Here is a 23,922-nt window from a genome sequence, read left to right on the forward strand (position 1 = left end):
TTCGATTTCTGGCAATGTAGATTAACAAAGATTTCTGACTGCAAGAAAAAAAGACGATTTCTCTACCTGTGTTCCTCACATAGGGGTATGCACTATTTACCCTTGACTATTTGTCTAGTCATGGATAAACTCTCTGCTGACAAGTAATTGAGTTTTGTGTAAGACTCCATGATCTTAGTAATTCAAATGGAGATTTCTCCTTGTAGATGTAGGTTATCCCAGCATAGGCTCATAGGGTACAAGTAGATGAATTGGCTCCACCACTTAAGCCACTATTTCACACTTGGTAGTTTGTTGTCCAGTTGGTGGACTTCCATGCTCTAGTAGAAACCAAAGTAGACTTCACACGTCTTAAGTCAACTTTGGTGTGTGTTGATGCATGCTGGAGGAAGTTAAGATCTCCTCTAGTTAAAATCAAATTGGACCGGGAAAGCTGTCATCATATAAAAATAAATGAGCAACTTCAACTTTTGTTTTCAAGAGAAACTGAGAAACAAACATCGCTTTATTCACTAGTATTTATTTCACCAAAAAGGAAAACAAAATAATAAAGATCATTTCATGCATTAATTTTTAGCTCATAAAACGTAATTGCTTCCCCTGTTCAAGGGGCATCTCCTGCTATAAGGTATATTTGAGAAATAAGATTGGGGGGCCTAGAGTTGGCACAAACAAAAAAATGTTTGATCTCTTCCATCAAGTGCCTCTTTTAAAATTATGGCTTCTGAAACTATCTACAAAGTTTGGATAAACCATCAAATCCATGTAGTCACTTTTTTGCTCACATCTGTCCTGTGTAAAAGCAATGGCTTACAGTTGTTTCACACTGTACGCATTATGGAGAATGATGAGATCTACTTCAGTCCACCACAATTTCAGCACAAACCTATGCATGTGTACTTAGAACTAAGTCCTACTGTGCTCAGTAGGGCTTATTCCTAGCTAAGCATGCATAGGATTGCAGCTTTGGTGATTGCAGTTGGGGGGGGGAAGTGGAACAAAACCCACCAAGTCAGCATTCATCTCAAAGTTCATAAACTGAGCTATATAAATATAAAACCTTGATACAAACAGATTTTTCATATATAAAATATCATCTTCAAGGCACTAATGTGATGGCAGAGCTGGGTTGGTATGTCATCTTAAGTTGTCTCATGTTTTCCAAGCTTGTGATGCTTTTAGGGACATCATGTGCTAATGGGCAACCTTATATAGAAATCTTATTGCATGGGGAGTCCAATCCTGGCATTGGTATGCCTACACAGTTGTCGATTCATGTACCCACTGTCCTGGAAGTCTAATGGTTTCCTTTGGCTGTGGATAGGCTTCACCGGTTGTCCTTGTTCGAGTCGTTAATGGCATTTTTAAAATGTTGCTTTGGCCATGAAGGAACAGCCATAGTGCATAGATCACATGAAGTCTTGACTCTCTCCAGATTCTTTGTCCCCTGTGTCCCTATGCCAGCAACCCTAGCCGGGTCACTTTGGCAGAGAGGAATGAGTGGATGATGAAGACAATCGTTTTGGGGCAGGAATGAAGATCTAGTTGCTGCAATGAAGGGAAAGATTGACAGTGATGAGTGATTGGTTCAGAACATTTTCATTCCTAGCATTTCCTAAAGATTGGCCCTTACCTAGAGCTGCTTGTGCCGTAATTTCTGAGTACAGAAAGTGGAAGTGTTTGAGAAATGCATTAACCACCTACTGCACAACTCAAAAGAAGTAGCAGCACCATAAATCAATACAGTTTATTCTCCAAGATATGAGAAGGAATTACAGATGGATCAGGGATAATAGCAGACACCTCTATGAAAAAAGTTAAGGAGGGCATAGCAGTGCCAAGATATAGCTACAGGGCAACTTGCCCGGAGTCCCAAACTGGCACTGATGTTTACAGATCAAGAACAACAAAATGTGCATGATTCTTGCTTTAGTGGTGCCTTCTCCAGGGCTCTGAATGCTACTCTGAACTTTAAAAAGTTATGCACATTACTTGTGTACTTATGCAATTAAATACCTCATTCAAATTAAAAGTATTTGCATGTACAAGCATCCCCCCATATCCGCAAATGCGATACTTATGGCTTCACTTATCCACAGGTCCAGGGGCGACCTGTGGATCCCATCTGCACCTATTACAGTACATTTGTTTTTCTTCAGAAGTGAATGAAGCATGAGTGTTTCCTGTTAACATTCTTGCTTTACTAAAGAACCAGCCTGCATGCTAGGGGGAAAGTAACGTTAACAGAAAGCAGGAACAGTCCTGCTTCCTGTGATGTTCAGTTAGTCTCCTTCTAGCCTGCAGGCTGGTTGCCTGCATGTCACATTCTTCAGTAAATCAATACCTGTGCTTCAACCACTTCTAAAGAAAAACAAAGGTAATGGCAGAGGGCACAGGGTGCTATTTATATAGGGTTCCTCCATATATGTGGTTTCTGTATCCATGGAGGGCCAGAATGGAACCCCTGTGGATACAAGAGGGGTGCTTATACTACCTCACTTTGCACAGTATTTTGCTGCCACAATTTGTTTGAGAGGAGAGAGTAAAGAGGAAAGCACAGAAAAGGCTTGATGTTTTAGAGATGTGATTTTGAACCAGTGTGCCAAGGCACACTGGTGTGCCATGAATGGTCCACAGGTGTGCCGCGGGTGTTGGGGGGAATGTCATTTATTAATTGGGGGATGTGATCCCCCTGCCAGCAACATGGTGTGACTTGTCAATTGTCAAAAAACAGATGGTGTGCTTTGACAATTTTTACAGTGTTCCATGAGCTGAGAAAGATTGCAAATCGCTGCTTTATAGTGAGGACAAGGGCAGCTGGGAGGAAAAGGGATGAGCACCATGAAGAAGGCAAGATAATTATCCAAGGTTCTGATCTCTCCTCCCAATCACTGAACACCCCTGCCCCTGCTTCCTGCTGGTGTTTGAGCCTTTGCTTATGACTGCCCAGTTTTTGCACAAATACTAGAAAAGTGTCCTTTCCCGCCTCTCTCAAAAACACAAGGCTAAGCATCATAATTATATGTCAGATACAGATGGTACACTTTCAAGAATCATGCGCAGGTACACAGATAATGCATGCAGCCCTGATAGTCACACATAGCCTTGACAGGCCTTTGAAAAGTACGTCTCATAATTTTGGTGTGCCTTGCCTGTTATGGATGCAAAATGATGGGTTAAAAATCCAGGGCAGTAAACTTCCTTTCAAGGTTTGTCAATTACCTTCAGCAAAGCCCCAGTCACTCTTCTGAGACTGCTAACCACATATACCACCATAGATGTCCTTCCTCTTGAGGCAAAGGACTGAAATCAAGCACCTTCGAAAAGGCTAGCAACCCTTCCATTCCACTCTTCTCCCAATTCAATACTATGGATGACCCTTGTGGGCCTGGCAACTGCTCCTGCCCCCCCATCCCAGCCATCAACGTACCTTTAGTTTGCCTCTTCTGTGGCTATTTGCAAGTTTTTGGTCCCAGAGGCTGCAGCACAAGAGGAGGGGAGGGGAGGGCTGTCCCATTCTAGTGCTTGAACACACAATGCTACCTTACACTAACTTAAATCACTGGTTGGCCTAGTCTGATATATACCGATTGGCCGTGGCTCTCCAGAGTTTCAGACAGGCCTATCTAGAGATGCCACAGACTCAGCATGGGACCTCCTTCATATACAGCAGTTGCTTCACCACTGAGCTTTGGCTTCCCTTGCCCACCCGCCGCAGTGTGCTGTGAACTGCAACTCCCACAACTCAGAGACTGTAATGAGAAAGGAACTGGAGAGTTCGATGTTCAACTCTCTTCCCCAAGTCATGCTGGTTTGTCATTTTACCAGTTCAGCCTCTGCCACAATGCATTAAATGTATCACCACAAGCGATGGCAATGACGTTTAGCTTAGATAGCTTTCAAAACAGATTAGCTGAATTCAAGGAGGTGTGTGCTTCTGAATACCAATTTACTGGGGAGCAACCGTAGGAGAAGGCTATTGCCTTAAACCTGCTTGTAGGCTGCCCAGAGGCTTCAGGTTGGCTACTACATGAAGGATGGGCCTAGACTAGATGGACATATTGGTGTGGATCTGTCCAGTCTCTCCTGTTCATAAACTAGTCTCCTGCTGCTTACTGCCCTAGAGACTAAACTCTTATTCCTCAGGTCCTGTTCCTTTTTCCTTGTAGCATTATGTGACATGAAAGTTATGACAGCTGGCATCTATTTGGGGAGACTCTTGCAACTAACATACAAGTCTAGGCAATCTCTTTCCAGCACCATAGTCCTCTGGGATCTCTTACTTAGGCTCAAAATACTTAGGCTCTGCTCCTTACAGATTACATCTCTGTCACTTCCCCGGGACCCTAGTGGAAGAGCACAGAAAGTGAGTACAGGAGGAAATAAAAAGAAATCCAAAAGGGAACCCACAATCTCTCCTTCTGAGCTGCCAAAGTCCAAGTAAAGCATCTTGGCCCCATCATCAGAAGACATCTGCAGCCTTTCAAAAGGTTGCTGTAGCAGGATGACTTTGGTGAGGCCTGGCTCCAGGGTGGAGATGGTGAAGCCCTTGTCAATGTGGATGGACAATGTGCAGTCCCTCCCGTTCCATGTGCATGCTGATGGGGAAAAAGAAAGAAGAAGAAAGGTAATTAATTGAATGGAACTATGTTTTCTGATGCTTTGTCACTGGGAATCCCTGCATGCCTAACATGCAATACATGGGTAATACACATGGGAATTCTGGGTAATACACACACAAAGCCTCATTATTGCCCCATCTGAAATAAGAGCGCTCCCTAAAATGTTGCTGCATCTACACATTGCCATGACAGAACAGTGGAAGATGGAAGCTGTCCCTTAAAAACATTTATCTGTCATAACACCAGAACTCTTCAAACTGTGTCTTGAATTCGCTGCAGAAGGGAATCGCTAGAGCTGCACAAAACCTATATATCTATATCTTGGCTGGGCCATGGTGGTGGAGGTTGTGATATCACTGTATTTCCTGCTCCTTCCACACAGCAGTGGGTATAATAAAACATCCAAAAACATGGCATGGAACCAGTATTGGCATTAGAGCTGCTGCAAACATGACATTTTTTCCTACCCAAAAGTGGGAGTAAACATTTATGTGCATTCACTGACATATATAATGTTACACAAATAACAATTATGCTGTGCGCACATTCTGGAAGCCACATTACATAATGGATCATGTTAATTAGTGGTTTCCAAACTTTTTAGCATCAGGATCCACTTTTTAAAATGACACTCTATCGCAGCCATTTTCAACCACTGTGCCATGGCCGTGCCGTGGATAGTCTGCAGGTGTGCCATGAGAGTCTGGGGGAGGGTTGTTAGTAGGGCCACTGGGGGATGCAATCCCCTGCTGTCAATGGATGTGGTCAATTGTCAAAAAACTGATGGCATGCCTTGATCATTTTAGTGCCTTGTTAGTGTGCCGTGAAATGAAAAAGGTTGAAAATCGCTGCTTTATCGGTACCCACCTAGATTTACCAGACTTTTAAAAAAAGATCTAGAAAGAAATATTTATTGATAATAACCAGAAAAAGACCCTCAAACATTTATTTCCTTATATTTAAACAAGCTTGCAAACTGCAGGAGCCGAGCTATCTATGGGCAGCTATAGTATCTAATTTTGAATAGCCTCATTGCTTGAAGCAATTAGTTATCTGATCTTAACATTGCCCTTTAGTGACTCACCAAAAATCAGCTTGTGACCCACCAGTGGGTCCTAACCAACTGTTTAGGAAACACTGTGTTAAGTACATAGCAAGATAAAATGCTCACTGATCTTCACACATAATGGTGTATGTATTTTTTCCCTAATCCCAAGTAAGAAAAAAACATGTGAAATTATCATCTCCAACTTACCCCATTACCCAAGTTTTTTTTTTTGGGGGGGGGGGGCTGTGTATGAGTGTGATTTTACCACCATGGCAGACTTATTTGTGAGTTGCAAAGCTGGATTTCCCCCTCCATTGATTCTTTGGGGAGGGAACCATATGGTGATGTATGAGATTTGCTCTTTGTGCCAGGGAGGGGAGCATGTCCCTGGATTTCCTAGGCAACAGGGGGGCACTTTCTTCTCTCTCCATCTACACTGCAGCCTCACCGCATAGCAACAGAAGATAGGAAAGTGTCACTGGTGGCTTTCTTCATTTTTCTGCACTATGCTGGGTGTGTGCTCATCACTCCACAATGCTGGAAGGTGGGGAAGTGTCCTTGCTTTGCCAAGGGGGCCCAAGTGACTGTTCAAATCTTCCTGCATGTGCTACAGCTTCAACTCTTCTGCAGCCACAAAGTTTGAAACAGTTCTAGAAGGCATAAACTGGAAAGATGCATTTGGAAAGGAGACTTTTCACGCCCCCAAATTCTCTCTGACGTGTGAGCATGGCCATACTTAAGTTCAGTCTAAATGTTTATGTTTGTAGAGGAACATGAAACACTTTCAGTACTGTCTCCCACCATAGATTCAGTGCTCCACACCAAATCTTTGGCTCTGAGCCCAGGATATTTAGCTATCAGAGAGAAGATAAAGAAATGTAGGTTTCAAAGCCCTTTGGGGCAGATCTACACAAGTCTCTTTCTCAGAGGATCTGCTGATTTCATGCTGTGCACCCAGTCCCTACAGTTAATGGCTCTGCAGCTCTATACACTAACATTCTAATCCAGTTTATCAGTCATGTCTGGTTGTGCTGGACAAAGAAGTGGAGTATGTCTAGTGGACCTCCATCTCTATGACAGTGCTACGCTGCAGAACTGGCAAGCAGGAGAATCTCCCGAGCAGATGGGCCCATACATTGAGTCCCACTGCAATCACAGCTGCTGCAGCTAGTCCCCAAATGCAAGGCCCTTCCTCTTTCCTGACCTGTTGACACTTCCTGGATACACTCCGCTGCATTGTGACAGCCATCCACCAGCATCCTTGTCCATGCGGCCAGGTCCCGGTGTGTCTCAACACTGAACAGGTGCGTCTCCACACCTTTCTTGGTTCCAGTCCGCAGAGCAAATGAAAGTTCTGAGTCATAGAGAAGAGAACCCTTAGATGGCCCAGAGTGCACAAGTCTGCAAAAGGAAAGAAACATCCTTTCAATGTGAAATCCATCAAACAACATCTCCAACTTTAGCTGGTATATTTAATTGTAGTCCATGGTTTTGAGAAAAGTCTGCAATTTCTGGAGCTGCATCCCCAACAGAACCAACTTCAGTGTTGGTGGTCCAGGTACAAGGGGCACCTTTCAAGGTGGGGGGCTAAAAGTGAAAGTAACACTGTCAGAGTATAAACTGAAACCACATAGGTGCTTGCATGGCAAACATGGTAGGTAGTCAATGGTTTATTTGCACATCAACATGCAGCCAATATTGTGTATCCGCAAACAGACAATGTTCAACAAACCAGTGAATTTTTTCTGGCCTCCAAGACTACTGCACACATGACATTTATGAAGTTTCACTTTTTTAAAAGTTAAAAGTATGTTTTGTTTTAAGTGTACATGTATATATGAATGTGACATACATGTTTTCAAATACACAATATCAGTCAAGTGCACTTGTTAGAGAATTGACAGGGAACCATAGTCAATCTCAAGTTTTACTTTGTGGCAAACCCTGGTTTCTTGCGGCATAATGCCTGAAGCAGCCCACAAATACAGGCTCATTTTGTTTTCTCTTATTGCCAGTAGACAACTCATGTGCAATAATGGCCACTAGAGGTCACTATCATACCACATCTAACTCTGGCTTCTCTATCACTGGCACTAAATACTAGCTTCTTTTCCTACACTGCAGTGTTTCTCAAACTGTGGGTCGGGAGCCAATTTCAGGTGGGTCCCCTTTCATTTCAATATTTCATTTTTATCATATTCAACTTGATGTTACCATGATATGTGACTGCATTTGGGAAAATGTTACAGTCCTGTACTTTTAACAAGCTGCTATGTATATTCTTTTAATGATGATAGTCAATGGGACTTACTCTTGGGTAAGTGTGGGCAGGATTGCAGCCTAGGATTGTTAAAAATTTTCCTGCTTGATGATGTCACTTCTGGCCATGACATCACTTCTGGTGGGTCCTGACAGATTCTCATTCTAAAAAGTGAGTCCCGGTGCTAGATGTGTGAGAACCACTGCTACACTGAAAACTACTTTCTTCTTTACCATAATAATGTAACACATAACCCCTTCTTTCTTCTGGAAACCCTCCCCCGCCCCCGAACAAACTGTGTAACAAGTAGCCAAGGCAAAACCATTTGGGAGTAAGGAACTGAAACTTCAGATAGCTTTATACCAGTGTGATTCTACTTAATAACGTAGGTTAATAAAATGGCTGCTACAAACCCTTTACAGTTACTCTAAGCAAATCCTTTCTTAAAAAAATAATAACTGAAGAAGAAATGCAGATCAGACTTAGAAATGTAATTACTGAGTTTCAAAGAACCATGTATGAATCAAAACCTTTGTTTATGATGACAAGTAAATGAGAAATAGTTCCTTGAAATTAAATGCACACAAACAGAGTGAAAATTTAAAAGTATGTAAGTACAAAAGTAAAAGTTCACTTCCTCAGGATGGGTGATGGCACTCACAGTTTAGGTGGTTCTAGGCTTTGTCTGAACCAGGAGTGCCCAAACCCTGGCCCTGGGGCCACTTGCAGCCCTCGAGGATTCCCAAACTCTCAGGGAGCTCCCAGTCTCCAATGAGCCTCTGGCCCTCCGGAGACTTGCTGGAGCCTGCGCTGGCCTGTTGCAACTGCTCTCAGCGTGACAGCCAACTGTTTGACCTCTCACGTGAGCTGTGGGATGAGGGCTCTCTCCATTGCTTGCTGCTTCACATCTGTGATGCAGCAGTGGCTGCAAAGGAAAGGCTGGCCTTGCTTTGTGCAAGGCCTTTTATAGGCCATGAGCTACTCATTCATTCATATAAGTTCCATCTCTAATATATTCATTTATGTAAATTTATTCAGATTTGAAATGCAAATTAATTCTTTTTTTTTCCTGGTCCCTGACACAGTGTCAGAGAGATGATGTGGCCCTCCTGCCAAAAAGTTTGGACACCCCTGATCTGAACTGACTAATCCAGTGTTTGGGTGTTTATGTGTGTATCACATATAGTCCAAATAAATTACAGAAATAAATTTGGAGAAGTGGTTTGCCTCGAGCATGACACCAGTTGTATAGAAAAAAGAAAATCAACCTTTTGGCAACAGTGGAATAGATAAAAGTAGCAAAAATAATGTCTTGATATTTATGTACATACAACAATAGCACTGAACATCAGATGCTGGTAAGTTTTTCATTCAGTGTAATTGGGGTTAACAGGATCCTAATACTGTCAGAGTATACAATGAAATTTTAAAAAAAGTACAAGTGGGGAGAACATGGAACACTAGAGGAACACTCATTGAGGTTGAAGAATGAAGCTGAGCAATAGGACATTGCAGAAGACTGAGATCAAAATTGTATTCGTCATTTCCCCACTTCTTAGGGTCAATTTGATTCCATTATCTGGAAAAGGGTATTACAGAAATTCCTGGAAGTTAGGCCTATCAATGGCTACTAGCCATGATAGCCTAATGAAACTTACAGGTTGAACTCCTGAATATCTGTTCGGTGGGAAGCAGACAGTTGAGGAACAGCTACTTCATTTCCTGCTTCTGAGATTCCCAGTGGCATCTTTTTGGCCACAGTGGGAAGTTCCACCATACGAGCTTTTGGTATGAGCCAGCAGACCTCAGGGACTAGGAAGGCTGGACCATTTTGGTATAGAAAGCATCACCCTACTTCTGGCAGTTCCCGGTGATAACTATTTCTAGTTCATTTTCAGAGCCCAGTCACAAGGGGGCAGCAGAACCTTGGGAAAGCTTCATTACAAAGCAAAGAAAATCTATTCTTCAGTTCTAATACTTTTTTAAGGAAACAAACCACTCCAAGAGAGCCAATTTGCAAATTATATTTGGTAGACATGGAAATGACTCCCCATATAGAAGCACATGGTTGGAAGGAACTAGGTTCTTGAGCCCAGCTCCCTGCCTCCAATCAGAATCCTTCTAAATCAGTGTTTTTCAACCATCGGTTCAGGTACCACCAGTGGTACTTGACATGGTGTCTGGTGGTACTCAAGGGACCCCTGCCACCCAGCAGCAAGACCAGGAATGCAATGCAGCAAAGAGCAGTAGTAGGCTTGGCTTGGCGGGCATACCTCATGCTTTTCTGCGCTCAAAGAAGCCCTCCTGTTCACCTCGAGCTTCTTACTGGTGTTCGTTGCATTGCACCTGGCATCCTGGTGATGATGTCATCACCAGTTACTTTATGATGCTTTGAATAGGTGGGCCATGCGAAGTGGTAACATGCTACTGATTAACACACACATATGCAGATGAAGAGTGCAGTGTTTAAAAGTGAGAAAGTTGCCTAGGAAAAAAAGGAACTCCAGGAGACTCAGACAAGAGAGGCAAGCCACAGATTATAGCGGGAGGAAAACCCTCAAATGGTCACTAGCCAACCAGACCTGGGAGAAAATTCCTTCCTCAGCACCAATCCTGGGCAACTTCACACATCATACATATTTTAAAATGCGAATGCAACAAGCATGTGTATCCTACAGGAACATTTATCTGACAGCCATGACTAGCTTCAGTGTCCTGTTGTAATGCTTGGTGACAAACGGGATTTGCCTCTAGTTAAATGGGCCCGGGATAACACCCCCCCCCAAGCATGAAGCAAAACCCATTCTCTTCTTCTTCTTCAATAACAGAAGCCAATGGATACATTTTAAACCATCTCTCAGCAAAGGGTTATTTTTGAAATACCTCAATTGCTCTCTTATTCACACAGTGACATGAACTAAAACGTAGTAGATGGATGGATTCTCCCGGCCACCATTTCCAGGGTTTTAATGGGTTCCTTCAAAGTAATTCTCAAAGTCTGGGCTTAATCAATCAATGTCTTTTACTGCAGATTAACCTAGCACAAGGTTTCACAAAGTGTGGGCCACAACTCACCAGTGGGTTATGAACCCATGCCTATTTGACCTATGGGTCACTACCTGGGCCTTCCCAGGTTCTTGCCTCCATTTGGCTCCAAACTGGAGCTATACCAGGGGCATGGGGAGGCCCCAGATGCTTCTTCCAGGTTGCATCGTGCTGGCGACCCACTCAACATGTCTCTGTGGACCTCAGAAAATCGCTTTGAACTACTTCTCGTTTTTGCAAGGCAACTCCCAGTTTGCCTCTGAAAACTAGAAGAAGCTTTCAGAAGCTTCTGCAGGCCGTTTTGAGACCTGTAGAGGCCTGTACAGTGGGTCGCCAGCCCAGCGCAACCCAGAAGAAGCCTCTGAGGTTTCCCCCAGCACCACCAGGAGCATCGCTTTGAAGAGGTGGGTGGCAACATGACAAAGATTGGGAACTGCTGACTTACCGTATTTTTTCAATCATTTATATGCCACTTTACATCAGAAGTTACCTTGGAAAGGAGTTTCATAATTAGGGTGTATCCCCAGAAAAAGTCTTCCCCTTGGTCAGCATCTGCTTGAATCTCTGCACTGGAAGAAGGGGAGTACCATAGGACACTAGTAGCATCACAGGCACTTTTTAAACGTTCAGCCTAATGTGCAACTGGGGAGAGCAGGATTGTGCTAGAACAGAGCAATGGTCCCGTCACTTGCCTCATACATGCATTTGGAGTGCAGCCAGCAGGCGGGCTGTATCCATATTCACTCGAATGCGTGGAAGGTTTACAATATAAGCATAGGCAAAACAGGCTATGCTGGGGTAAAGAAGATGCCAAGTCAAGAGGAACTTGCTACAACATCAGTGTCTGGAAAACAGCTTGGAAAACAGCAGACAACAGAAATGAATGCATGAAACAACAGCAGCAGGCATGCTTTGAACTGTAGCTTAAATTACCTGGTGGCTATAAGAGGAAAGCTGTGTGTTGGTTTATTGAGGGCATCCCTGCTTTGTGGGAGACTGCTGTAGAAGAGCAGTTCCTTCTCTGTGAGTAGGGCAAGGATGTTCTTCGTCCCATCACCAGGGAGCTGCAAAAGAGAAAGGGGGATGTTACAGAAGCACAGAACAGAGGGCGACCTGCAAGGCGCAACACTCCGGCAGGAAAGTCAAGTGGAAGGAAGATGTTCTGCTTGGCTGCCGTCCTGTAGGAAACCCACCTGAGCAGGTGGGTTGCTGGGTACACTGGCTCACTCGGAGAAATTTGTGCTAGAATGAGTAGTAGCAGTCTTATTTATTTACAAATGTAAGAACATAAGAACATAAGAACAGCCCCACTGGATCAGGCCATAGGCCCATCTAGTCCAGCTTCCTGTATCTCACAGCGGCCCACCAAATGCCCCAGGGCGCACACCAGATAACAAGAGACCTCATCCTGGTGCCCTCCCTTGCATCTGGCATTCTGACATAACCCATTTCTAAAATCAGGAGGTTGCGCATACACATCATGGCTTGTACCCCATAATGGATTTTTCCTCCAGAAACTTGTCCAATCCCCTTTTAAAGGCGTCTAGGCTAGACGCCATCACCACATCCTGTGGCAAGGAGTTCCACAGAACTATATGTATGTATGTATATCCCGCTTTTTCTGCCAAGCGGGAATGCTTATAGCCCAATCCTAAAGAAAACCTTTAGTTTTTCTTTACTTAGTGTGCGCTGCATACTGCAAGGGGAAAGGAGTTACAGAGTTTTCCTTGTAGTAAGGGAATATTTGTTCCCTTATACTGGGGCAAGCCTCTGCTGCCCAATGGATCTCCTAAGATCTGCACCAGCTATTTTGCACAGAATTAATGAGAGTAAAGGAGAAGGACCTGGAGAGGGAATAGGGACAGGATCCTGTTCCAAGTTGGTGCTGCTGGGATCCACCCCCTCTCCTCCATTCCTTCTCCCACCTGCCACTCTCTGCCCCATTTCTCCCACCACCTGCCCCCTTCACAATCTTCACAATCTTGCACTGTGGGTGGGAGCCTTCTCCATCAGTCCACGCTGGCAGCCTCGTTGGGTACACTGGTGACAATTCACTTGTGTCACCGGGAAGGCACATCTGCCTGTGCAAGGCTTAGATGGAATTGGGCCATCAGAATACTAAATATATCAACTACTTTTTCACCTCCCATAAAAGGAGCTAAAAGAATCTCCTATAAACAGGCATAAAATATTCCAAAATCACAGTGCAATATAGAACATAATACCATTGAATAAGGGCAGAAAACTTTATCAACACAGGTTTTAAAAAATCAGATTACATTGCAGTAGCTAAAAAGGACTGCCTTGAGAATAATCCTGCTCTCCTGCAAACTAACAAAGGGCCCAATGCTATCTAACTTTCCAGGCCTGATGAAGCCCTGGCAACGGGGCATGCGCTGCATCCTGCAGCGGGGAAGGGGCAGTCATGGAGGTCTTCACAATGTAAGTGATCATTTGTTCCCTTACTTCAGGAAGTTATTGTGGCTGTACTAGAAAGTTGGAGCGGGTGGGCCCAAAGTGGCTCTGATCGTGTCAGGGGCTGGGAAGAGAATGCATTTGATGACTACCTGAGGGCGTCCCTCAGGGGCGCAGCGGAAGCGGTGGAACTTTGGAGGAAATGTGTGCCGCTTCCTGGCCAGGTCGCCCTGCTCTGCCACTGAGGGCGTCCCTCAGGGGCGGAGCGGAAGTGGCGCGCACCCCCTCTGACGTCGGAGGGGACGTGCACCGCTTCCCGGCCTCCACGGAGCCTTCCACGCAGCTTACAACCTGCGCGGAGGTCTCCACTGCAGCGGTCTGAAGCCGCTGGGAGCAGCCCCAGACTGCTGCCTTGGAGACCCCTACAGCGCAGAAGGCTCCGTGGAGGCCTCGGCTGCCTCCTCCGTTCCCCCTCGTTTACAAAGTGGGAACAGAGGAGGCAGCTGCGCGGAAGTAATTGCGATGACGACAATGCCACTGCAATTACTTCCGGGTCATGTGCATGGGGCGGCAGAGAAGGGGGTGAAGCGGGGTGGGGGGGCAGAATTCTGGGGGTTGCCCCGGGCGCGCGGACCCCCAGGAACGCCACTGTGTTGACTCTATGCATGGCTGTGGTGTGAAAAGCCCTCTAGCAGCTAGAAAGTGGAAGAGATGTTGCAGACCAGGAAATGAAATATGAGAAGGCACTCCAGCCTCCTTAGAGAGAAGCTTAGAGGTAAAACACGTGTTGTAAGTTTAGGATTCCAGGTTAGAAGAAAATCTTTATACAAACAACAGAGTGTAGTGTATTGTAGTGGCTAAGAGATTTGGCTGCCAATCAAAACTTCTGGGTCCGAATCTTGCCTTTACCTTGCCCTCTCCGCCTCAGTTTCCCATCTGCAATATGCAGATAATAATACTTACCTTAAAGGACTGTTATAAGGACGACCTCAACGTGTATGGGCCATTTTTGCATGCTCTGAGAATACTTCACAAATATAATTAATACACACTGTAGCATAATTTGAGCATAAAATTTTTGGCAAACACCTATGAGGGGGTTGGGTTTTGCCTTCTTGCCCAACATGTTTGTGTATGCCTTTCTTTCATGAGAAAACATGTAATTTATGGCCATACTCATCATGCAAACTAGGCAGCCTGGCATTACTTGCTCTGTGAGCCAGCCGAGGTGCTTGACGTCTCTACTTCCTGCCACACCAGTTCCAGCCTGCAAGGTCCTCAGCTCCTCCTTGACTCTTGGCAACAGGGTGCTGATGTTACTGTGAATGGCATTGAACCACGCTTGTGCAGACACTTCATCTTTTGCCCGAAGAAACAAGGTAGTCCATCCATCTCCTGAGCATACCTCGAGATACCTGTATAAAGAAGCCCTCTTAATATAAGACAACAAATCCTTTGGCGGACAAAATGTCACAACAAGTGGCCCTTGACACTGCCACATTTCAAGCTATGAAAGTTCACAGAGCCTCTTCCAGTGTAAGTAAGCCTTCCCCACCACTGGTTCGCCCAGCCCTTTGCAAGGATAAGTCTGAGGGGGGTGGAAAGAGGAGAGCCCCATTCCAAATTAATCCAAATTAATTTGGGTACGGCAAGCCTCTGTTTAAAATTGTTTCGTTCAACAGTATTGCATTTTAAAGTTGGTCAGCAATTCTCAGTCTTCTATCCTAGCAGCTGCTCACTGTATGGCTATTGGGAGCCACTTCCAGGTTGCACTGAGCCTTTGGCTTTGTCATGCCCCAGAATGCCTCCATTCTGAGGCATTCTCAGAGGCAGAATGAGGCATTCTGAGGTGCGACAATGGTTTGCAACATAATAGGAAAGTGCTCAACAAGCCCACCACTTGAAAGAGTTTTTATTGAGCCCAATTATGGTAAAATTGGTTTCATTATATGTCGTTTGTCTTAAAGTTGTAGTTTCCAAGAATCTATCCACAACTTTAAATGAGGACTTGCTGTACTTGCAGCCCAGTTTGAAACAAAGTTGGTTGGTTGGTTGGCAACCTTCAGTCTCAAAAGACTATGGTATAAGCCTACAGCACCCGGTATTCCAAGGTGGTCTCCCATCCAAGTACTAACCAGGCCTGACCCTGCTTAGCTTCCAAGATCAGACGAGATCAGGCACATGCAGGGTAACAGTTTATAGATTTATGAATTGGGGAGCTTGTGTTTCTAACTCCTACTCTTCCAAATTTTATCTCATCATCACTGTTTCCAATATAAGGGTTCAGAAAGGCCATTAGTAGGTTTTATTCCATTACTGGCAACACGATCAACAGTCAGTGACTTCCAGTGACAATGTAATGATTTTACATCCACTTCTTTGACTTGCACTAATACAGTATTACTAATTGCACTAATACAGCATCATATCCACAAGCACCTAGGTCAGAAAGCTTATTAGAGCATTACAGTCCAAAGCCAGGAGAGGTGTGAACCCTAGTGGGGCAACTAGATTACCTGTTTTCCGGATCATTGGGGAGACACTTCCTTGATATGTAGCACATTTTCAAGGGGACATTCTTCCCGTCCTTGAGGTCTCGTAGAGAGAGGGCAGGAGAAGCTTGCTTCTGAAAGGCTGGTGAAGAGTCCCAACTTACAGTCGCACCAGTTGACGAATTTTTAAAATAGGGTGAGATCTCCTTCATGTATTTGACTGAAATAGAGGAAAAGGAGCACACAAGAACATTCAGTTGCAATTCAAGAAATTACCTTTGTCTGTTGCTTTCAACACTGCCATCATCCCGGCCTGAGCCCTGTAAGACAGTCATACACCAACATGAGCAGACTTTGTTGCTCCCTTTATAAGAATTTAGAATGGCCAGAGCTCAGTGGTGGAGTACATGCTCTGCACGTAGAAAGTGCCAGGTTCAATCCCTGCTGTTGCCACATCAGGAAAACACATGAGTATGTTCAGCTCCCAGTGGGATCAGCATAAACAAGACTTCTCAAGTTCACATGAAAACTCTTTGACACTTTTCGTTTGAGATGTGGAAAAGGGGTATGTGTTTTCCTGAGTTGCATGTTTGAATTTTCTTAAACCTAGCTAAGAAATGAATGCAAAACCTATATTCGCGAAAATAATCAAGAGTCCTGAAACATGGAAAGACTAACAATGTTTCAGAAACTTTTGTGGGCTAGAGGCCATTTCCGACAGATGCATGAAGCGTTATTCGTGCACCTTGCGCAGTGGGCTCTGGCCTGTACAAGCTGAAGCCACAATGAATCCGGCAAATGAATCCACTGCAGCAAACACTATCAAGAATCTTGTGACACCTGAGAGACAAAACACAGCAACCTCTCTGGAACTGGTGACGATGACCTTTTAATGTCTCTTTACATTAAGATCATTTGCACATGGCAAAATAGTGAAAAAGCTTCAACGTCTCTTATGGTGTATTGCATGAAATTTGCATTCTGCATTTTAATTGTGGGTTACGACACATAGCTTTACCAGATGATTAGCAATTCTTGGTGGGGTTAGCAAGCACTGCTACATTGTTTGGGTCCTGCACTGAGCCAATAAGGGAAAACAAGTCTCCGGAGAAGTCCATAAAAGGCAGCCTCTAGAAGGCCTATTCACCCAGCTGAAATCTTGAGAAAGGTGTTAGGTACATACAGCCCAATATTTGCTTTCTCCTCAAACATGCTGGTGTGTATCTGGAACAACAGTTCTCCATCTCAAAACATAATGCAAGTGTGCATATTTTCATAATCTATTCCACTTTGTTTTCAAATACTGGAGCCTGCTACTGTGTTTTTAAGAAGCAACATGAAACACAGTCCTAACAGTAAAAAGCTGTTAACTGCAGATAGGCTGAGTCAGAAATGAAGGAATGTTTTCTCTTTCCAAGACTGTAGAAACTTCTCTTTAAATACTGGGTATATGAAAGGGAGATCAAGGCCAATTCTCTTAGCCAAGCCACCTGACTTGAGAATAATGGCATTTGAATATGTTTGTTGAAGGAACGAACGTCTTGCCCCACGCTTCCAGTATAGAAGTTCTCCAAGTGGTTTATGGAGCAATAAAACATCAGACAAATATGAAAAATAAAAACAAGCTAAAATAAGTTAACCACCATAAAACAGTCTGTTACTTAATTCCTAATCACTATTCAAGACTTGGGTAACAGGATGGACTTGGCCTGGTGGCTAAAGGAAAGAACAAAGCCACCAGAGCGATGATTTTCAATGGGTGTGCCATGGCACACTGGTGCGCTGTGAATGGTCTACAGGTGTGCTGCAGGAGTATAGCTGACAAAGGGCGCAATCCTAACCAAGTTTTCAGCACTGAGGTTAGGGAATGCAACTCCAAGGTAAGAGAACAAACACTGCCTTACCTTGAGGAAGCCTCTGTGACTACCCCCCCAACTGCAGGATGCAGCACATGCCCCACTGGCACAGCTATGCCAGTGCTAGAAAGTTGTTTAGGATTGCGCCCAAACTCTTCCAGGTTATGTGGCTCTGATTCTAGGGCAACTGTCTATAGTAATGAGTTGTCTGTTTCTCTTCCTCCGCCAGCTCACTTTAGCATTTCTTCAATAGAAATGTGCTGTGGCCCCCTGATCACTCTTTTCTACACCTTTTCCACCTTTGTGATAATCCTTTTTAAGACAGGGTGATCAGAAAAGTCTACTTTGACTTATTCCTGTGAACAAACTGGAAGCCAGTGAAGATTTAAATTTGCAGGGTAGTATGTTCCCCAAAGCAAACCCCAGTTATCAACCAGGCAGATGTATTCTGGACTAGCTGAAGTTTCTGAACTTCCTAAAACAAGCCCTGCATCAAATGTGTTGCAGTGCAGTAAGAGAGGATGTGCGACAGTTCCTTGCGCATGCATGGTAAGCAGTTGCATCACTGCTTCAAGGTGCATCTCAAACACTTGTAACTTAATCTATATTTACCAAAGACGTTTTCTGTTGCTCCCATGGTGGCATCGTAATTATAGAATTTCTAGCAGCGGGCATGGTGAATCAGTCTTTAGCACATGCCAAGAGCTCTGCACAGATCCACTGAATGCACATTCACCCAATGCCAACATGATTACACAAATAGGAGACACATATGCCAGATGGCACCTAACCCCATCCTTACCCTTGATGCCAAAATCAATATTTATAGAAGTGTTTCCATTCCAAGTCGTTGCCTTAAAATCTATTGGAAATATTAAAATGTTCCATCCAAATTCTTCTTTTTTATGGTGGCATCCCTGGCCATAATACACAATCTTCCTATTAGGCGTGCTTCAGATGCCTTGCCAATGCATGCCTTTGAATCATTCCGAAAGGTTTTGCCTGTGCACCAGGAACACCCACATCCCAGATGTATGTTATATTCCATCTCAGCTGGAAATGGGAATGGGTGGATCTTGAAATGGGTTCCACTTACCCACACATCTTGCCCCTTCATAGCAAGCCAGACCATGTACTGTATCCTAGAACAAAGCTGCTGCCCCCTTGGTGTCAACTGACCACTGGGTCTGAACGTAAGAACAGCCCCACTGGATCAGGCCATAGGCCCATCTAGTCCAGCTTCCTGTATCTCACAGCGGCCCACCAAATGCCCCAGGGAGCACACCAGATAACAAGAGACCTGCAAGGCCTCCTGGGAATTGTAGTTTAAGAACATAAGAACAGCCCCACTGGATCAGGCCATAGGCCCATCTAGTCCAGCTTCCTGTATCTCACAGTGGCCCACCAAATGCCCCAGGGAGCACACCAGATAACTAGAGACCTCATCCTGATGCCCTCCCTTGCATCTGGCATTCTGACATAACCCATTCGAAAATCAGGAGGTTGCACATACGCATCATGGCTTGTAACCCATAATGGATTTTTCCTCCAGAAACTTGTCCAATCCCCTTTTAAAGGCATCTAGGCCAGATGCCATCACCACATCCTGTGGCAAGGAGTTCCACAGACCAACCACACGCTGAGTAAAGAAATATTTTCTTTTTGTCTGTCCTAACTCTCCCAACACTCAATTTTAGTGGATGTCCCCTGGTTCTGGTGTTATGTGAGAGTGTAAAGAGCATCTCTCTATCCACTTTATCCTTCCCATGCATAATTTTGCCTGATCAAACTCACACCATTTCTTCACTTTGCCCTGCCTTGCCCCACCTCTGGATTTCACATGATCTCAGCCCGGACCTGGCTATACCTTCTGCCACCGACCTCTCTGCTCCATGAACATTCCCCTGCAACCTGAGCCCAGCCATTTTCAACCCCTGTGCACCAGCACACTGGTGTGCCACGAATGCTCTGCAGTTGTGTCATGGGAGTTTGGAGGAGGGCCATATATTAATAGGGCCACTGGGGGATGTGAGTCCCCAGCCAGCAGCGTGGTGTGACTTATCAATTGTAAAAAAAACTGTTGGTGTACCTTTGACAGTTTTACGACCTTCTCAGTGTGCTATGAGCAGAAAAGGTTGAAAAACACTGCTGTTTTAGTTAGTCAGTCAGGCTGCAATACAATGCGCAGTATTTGTGCCTCCTGGACACTCAATATGTATGTGGCAGGTTTCTCAGGTACTGTTTCTAAAGCAGGAAGGACACTGGTGGCGTGGAAAAGTGATTCTGTTCAGTGGAAACTATTTCCAATGGAATCAATGCTCCTTTCTGTCTGTAATTCTGGACCTTATAGCCAAATCCACGACTGACATGGTTCCCAACAATTATTTAAGCAACGAGGAGGGCTGTTGGGAAAATAAAACTGGGGTACTTGGGCAGGTATTGGACAATGTGCTAACTAGATTACTTTCTACACTTGCTCCCAATAAGTCAGATAAATGTTCCTGTCTGTGCAAGCTGTTCTCTGACCGCCAGCCAAGAGGCAGTTCAAAGGGACTGGGATGCCAGCCAAGAGCGCTCCAAGTGCAGTCTGGTGGGAGCCTCTGTCGCTGCAATGGACCAGCTGATATGTGGAGAGAAAAATCACTTGTGCATGCCAAGCAACACACTTCTGTTTTTTTTAAATGGAAGGGGACATCGCACGGTGGAAGACAAGTAGTTGGATAAACTGTATGCCTGCCATCTGTCGGGAAAGGGTCTAAGCCACAAGTCCAGAAGTCCCTAGTTCGAGTCCAGCTCTGTCTGGAACTCATGTGTCAGCCTGAGACAAGCAGCCTTAGGGTGCAATCCTAACCAACTTTCCAGCACTAGCATAGCTGTGCCAGTGGGGCATGTGCTGCACCCTGCAGTTGGGGGGCAGTCACAAAGGCCTCCTCAAGGTAAGGCAAAGTTTGTTCCCTTACCTCGGAGTTGCACTGCCCTTACCTCAATGATGGAAAGCTGGTTAGGACTGGGCCCTTAATCTTCCATCTGACCCATGGCAACGATACTGACCCACCTTACAGGGCTGTTGTAAGAATTACAAGTTATTGTATGTGGGAACGCTTTGAGCTTTTAGCAAGCACCATAAAAATGCTCTAATTTATCATTATTACTACTTGGCAGTACTACTACAGCACTACGGTAGTACTGTATATAGTGATAGTAGTACTACTACAGCATAGTACTACTGCAAAACCCTCTTGATTCCTGTGGGGACTGCATGGTTAAAATCCTACTATAAGACCCACAGCAGTTAGGAATGTCGCAGCAAATACTGAAAGCAATACAAACATTTTGGTGCCTGCTACAGGCACTACTTGGGTGTTACGAGAACCCAGATATTCATTTACTCATTGGAACATTTATATCCCACCTACTTGCCCTGCTAGGCTCCTAAGACATTTTTTTCAATGGTTCCTTCAAAAACTAAAGAGGCAGAAAAAATTTAAAACTCAACCTTGGCTTGCCTCTTCAGCAACAGAGTTGCTATGCAAAAATAAATGTCAGAGAAAGCTGAGGCAACACACGCAATTCTCCCCCCCCCCCCCACGGAGCATAGCTTTTTTCAGATTCCAACTAGGTATGTCCAGCTTAGAGACATAGACAAGAACCATAAAATTAGCCTTCAATAAGGTTAATCAATAGGTTAATTATCAATAGTGTTGATGAATGAAAATTGCCCACTAGAACTAGTCGTAGCCATTGACTTCAGAAAATCCGACCCAATTCAAGAAGAAAACTCCACCCAATTCAAAAAAACACCACAGCTGACACTTAACAGCCAACACAGCAGCCTATAAATTTAAGGCTTCTTCTATAACAGTGGTCCAATCTTTTTTGTGCTATGATCCCAATAAATAAATAATGAGACTGGGGACCCACTGCTGATCCCATCCCCCTCCCAGAACCCTATCTGTCCACCCCTGCCCCTATCACCATCCACTCCCCTTCCCCTTAACGCCCTCCCAGCACTATTAATTGTAACCAAATATTATTAGAGGGAGCAGAAAAAGTTACCATGAAAACTAATAATGAAAGCTATTAGCACCATTTCTAAGAACCTGAGCAGGACTGGGACACAATCTCCTGGTACCTGAAGGGATACACCAAATGCCTCTCCCTGTAACTGGTGGTGCTCTAGTCCATGGGTCTTCAACCTTTTTCATTCCCACAAGCTGCAACAACTCCACAACTGAGACTTCACAACTCCATTGGGATCCCAGCCCCAAAGCTGAAGAACACTGCTCTATAACATAGATAGAAATGTGAAAAATAAGGTATTCTAACTGTGCGTTAACCATGTTTGCAGTTTAAAAGGTGACATCCAGTTCTTTTAACAGTTGGGAAAATCTCCATTCCTTACTTCCTGCTGTGATACAAGTTAGGGTTATTAAGCTAGCTAGCCAGTGAAGTTGGGACTTGTTCTGTTAGCCCAGCCATTTTCAACCACTGTGCCGTGGCACACTGGTGTGCCGCAAGTGGTCCACAGGTGTGCCACAGATATTTGGGGGAAGGTCATTTATTAGTAGGGCCAATGGGAGATGTGAGCATTCCCCCACCACCACCACTGGCAGCATGGTGTGCCTTGTCAGTTGTCAAAAACCTGATGGTTTGCTTTGACCATTTTAGTGCCTTTTCAGTGTGCCCTGAGGTGGAAAAGGTTGAAAATCACTGCATTAGCCGTTCCCTTGCATTTCAGCATTTACATTTCCCAACCCATATGCCTGTGTTCTGAACTTAGTGGAGTCTATTTTCAAATAATCTAAAATAACAGTCAAGCTGTGAAGGGTAAAATGCTTAGATCTATGCCCAAATGTGCAAAGCTTGAGAGTGGAAGCAATTGTAGGCTTCTTACAAAAAACAACAAAAATATACAGTCAGCCTGCCTGGAGCCTGGAACTTTGTACACTAGGCAAACAAACAAATTTTTGAGCATCTCTCTGTAGTATGGAGAATCTGGGCTCCTTTTACCAAGTCATAATGCAGTTTTTGAAGTGGTGGGGATTCAACCAATGAGTCAAACCTTCCCAAGATTAACCCAAATGTTTCCATCTGTTGCCATTTCCTTTGGTGCCAGTTATGCAACTTCTTGCGCGCATGCCAGTCCCTTCCAACGTGCTTGTAGTTTAGGCTGCGGGCTGTAGAACAGCAACTATGAGGACTTGCTCACAAGCTGGACATTTCCCCCTTCCTGCATGTCCAAACAGAGAATGCATTCTGCAACCATACTATCTGGGGCATACATTCATTACAGTGAACCACGAACTTAAACAGGCTAATAGTGGGGAAGGAGTGTCTGTTAATGCTGAAAGTCACCAAGTCCAAATGCACTGTGTCGGGGTCAGCTGCTTCCCTCCTGCCCCAACTTACCTGGAGAGGCTGGGGGAGGGTCCCCAGACTGGCAGCAAAAGTCTCAGGAGGAGGAGGAGAGGCTGCCAGGACCCTGGGCATGCCTGCCCAGCTGCCTTTTCCACCAAACACAAGGAAAAGAAGGGAGGCAGGGACCAGAGCACCAGGCCCCTTCAAGGTTCTCACAAAGGAAGTGGGAGGAGGATGAGGGAGGAACGGTGGAGCAGAGAGGGCTTCATGCCTGTGATGAGGGAGGAGAGGGCAAGGTGTGGAGCAGTTCCTGCTGCCATTGCTAAGCTCCACCCTCAAGAGACAGAGAGGAGGAGAAGGGTGTTGTAACCCCCTCCCTCTGGTCACCCAGCTAAGGCTCCTGAGGTACTCCCCTCCACCCTTCGTTAAGCCTCCTCTCCCTTGCTGGGGAGGCCTGGGAGGCAGGGAACCAAGCTCCACTGACGACAACCGCCCCGCTCCCACACAAAGCCTGACACCCTGAAATCAACACAGACATGTATGCTGTTAAATGGAGGTCCATTCCATTGAGGGTTGTACTGGTGTGTGGATAGCTGTGCACTTTCAGTTCACACCAACAAATGCCCTTGCAACCTGAAGACCTATCCTTCCATTTAAGCCTCAAGCAAAAGCAAAGCAGATGGAGATATGGAGATATGAGCCCAACTCTTCTTGAGCCACTTGTTGTTGGCAACCTTCAGTCTCAAAAGACTATGGTATCGCACTCTGAAAGGTGGTTCTGGAACAGCGTCTAGTGTGGCTGAAAAGACCAATTCGGGAGTGACAA

The 23,922-nt window shown here is 44.9% G+C and overlaps 1 protein-coding gene and 1 pseudogene across 1 annotated transcript in view; both read right to left on the bottom strand.

The window, feature by feature from the left end:
* Positions 1 to 504: 504 nt before the first annotated feature.
* Positions 505 to 23,922, bottom strand: part of SNTA1 (syntrophin alpha 1) — a 79,883-nt gene continuing 56,465 nt past the window's right edge. Inside the window, exons 3-8 of the mRNA XM_066625083.1 lie at positions 15,907 to 16,102; positions 14,598 to 14,805; positions 11,909 to 12,039; positions 6,875 to 7,071; positions 4,411 to 4,598; positions 505 to 1,548 (exon numbers count right to left, since the gene is read on the bottom strand). Of these exons, the coding sequence (XP_066481180.1) occupies positions 1,456 to 1,548; positions 4,411 to 4,598; positions 6,875 to 7,071; positions 11,909 to 12,039; positions 14,598 to 14,805; positions 15,907 to 16,102 (1,013 nt within the window). The 3' untranslated portion in view covers positions 505 to 1,455. The remainder of the gene's footprint in view (positions 1,549 to 4,410; positions 4,599 to 6,874; positions 7,072 to 11,908; positions 12,040 to 14,597; positions 14,806 to 15,906; positions 16,103 to 23,922) is intronic.
* Positions 15,477 to 15,594, bottom strand: LOC136650116 (5S ribosomal RNA; annotated as a pseudogene).

Source organism: Tiliqua scincoides, chromosome 4 (assembly GCF_035046505.1).
Source record: "Tiliqua scincoides isolate rTilSci1 chromosome 4, rTilSci1.hap2, whole genome shotgun sequence".
NCBI lineage: Eukaryota > Metazoa > Chordata > Lepidosauria > Squamata > Scincidae > Tiliqua > Tiliqua scincoides.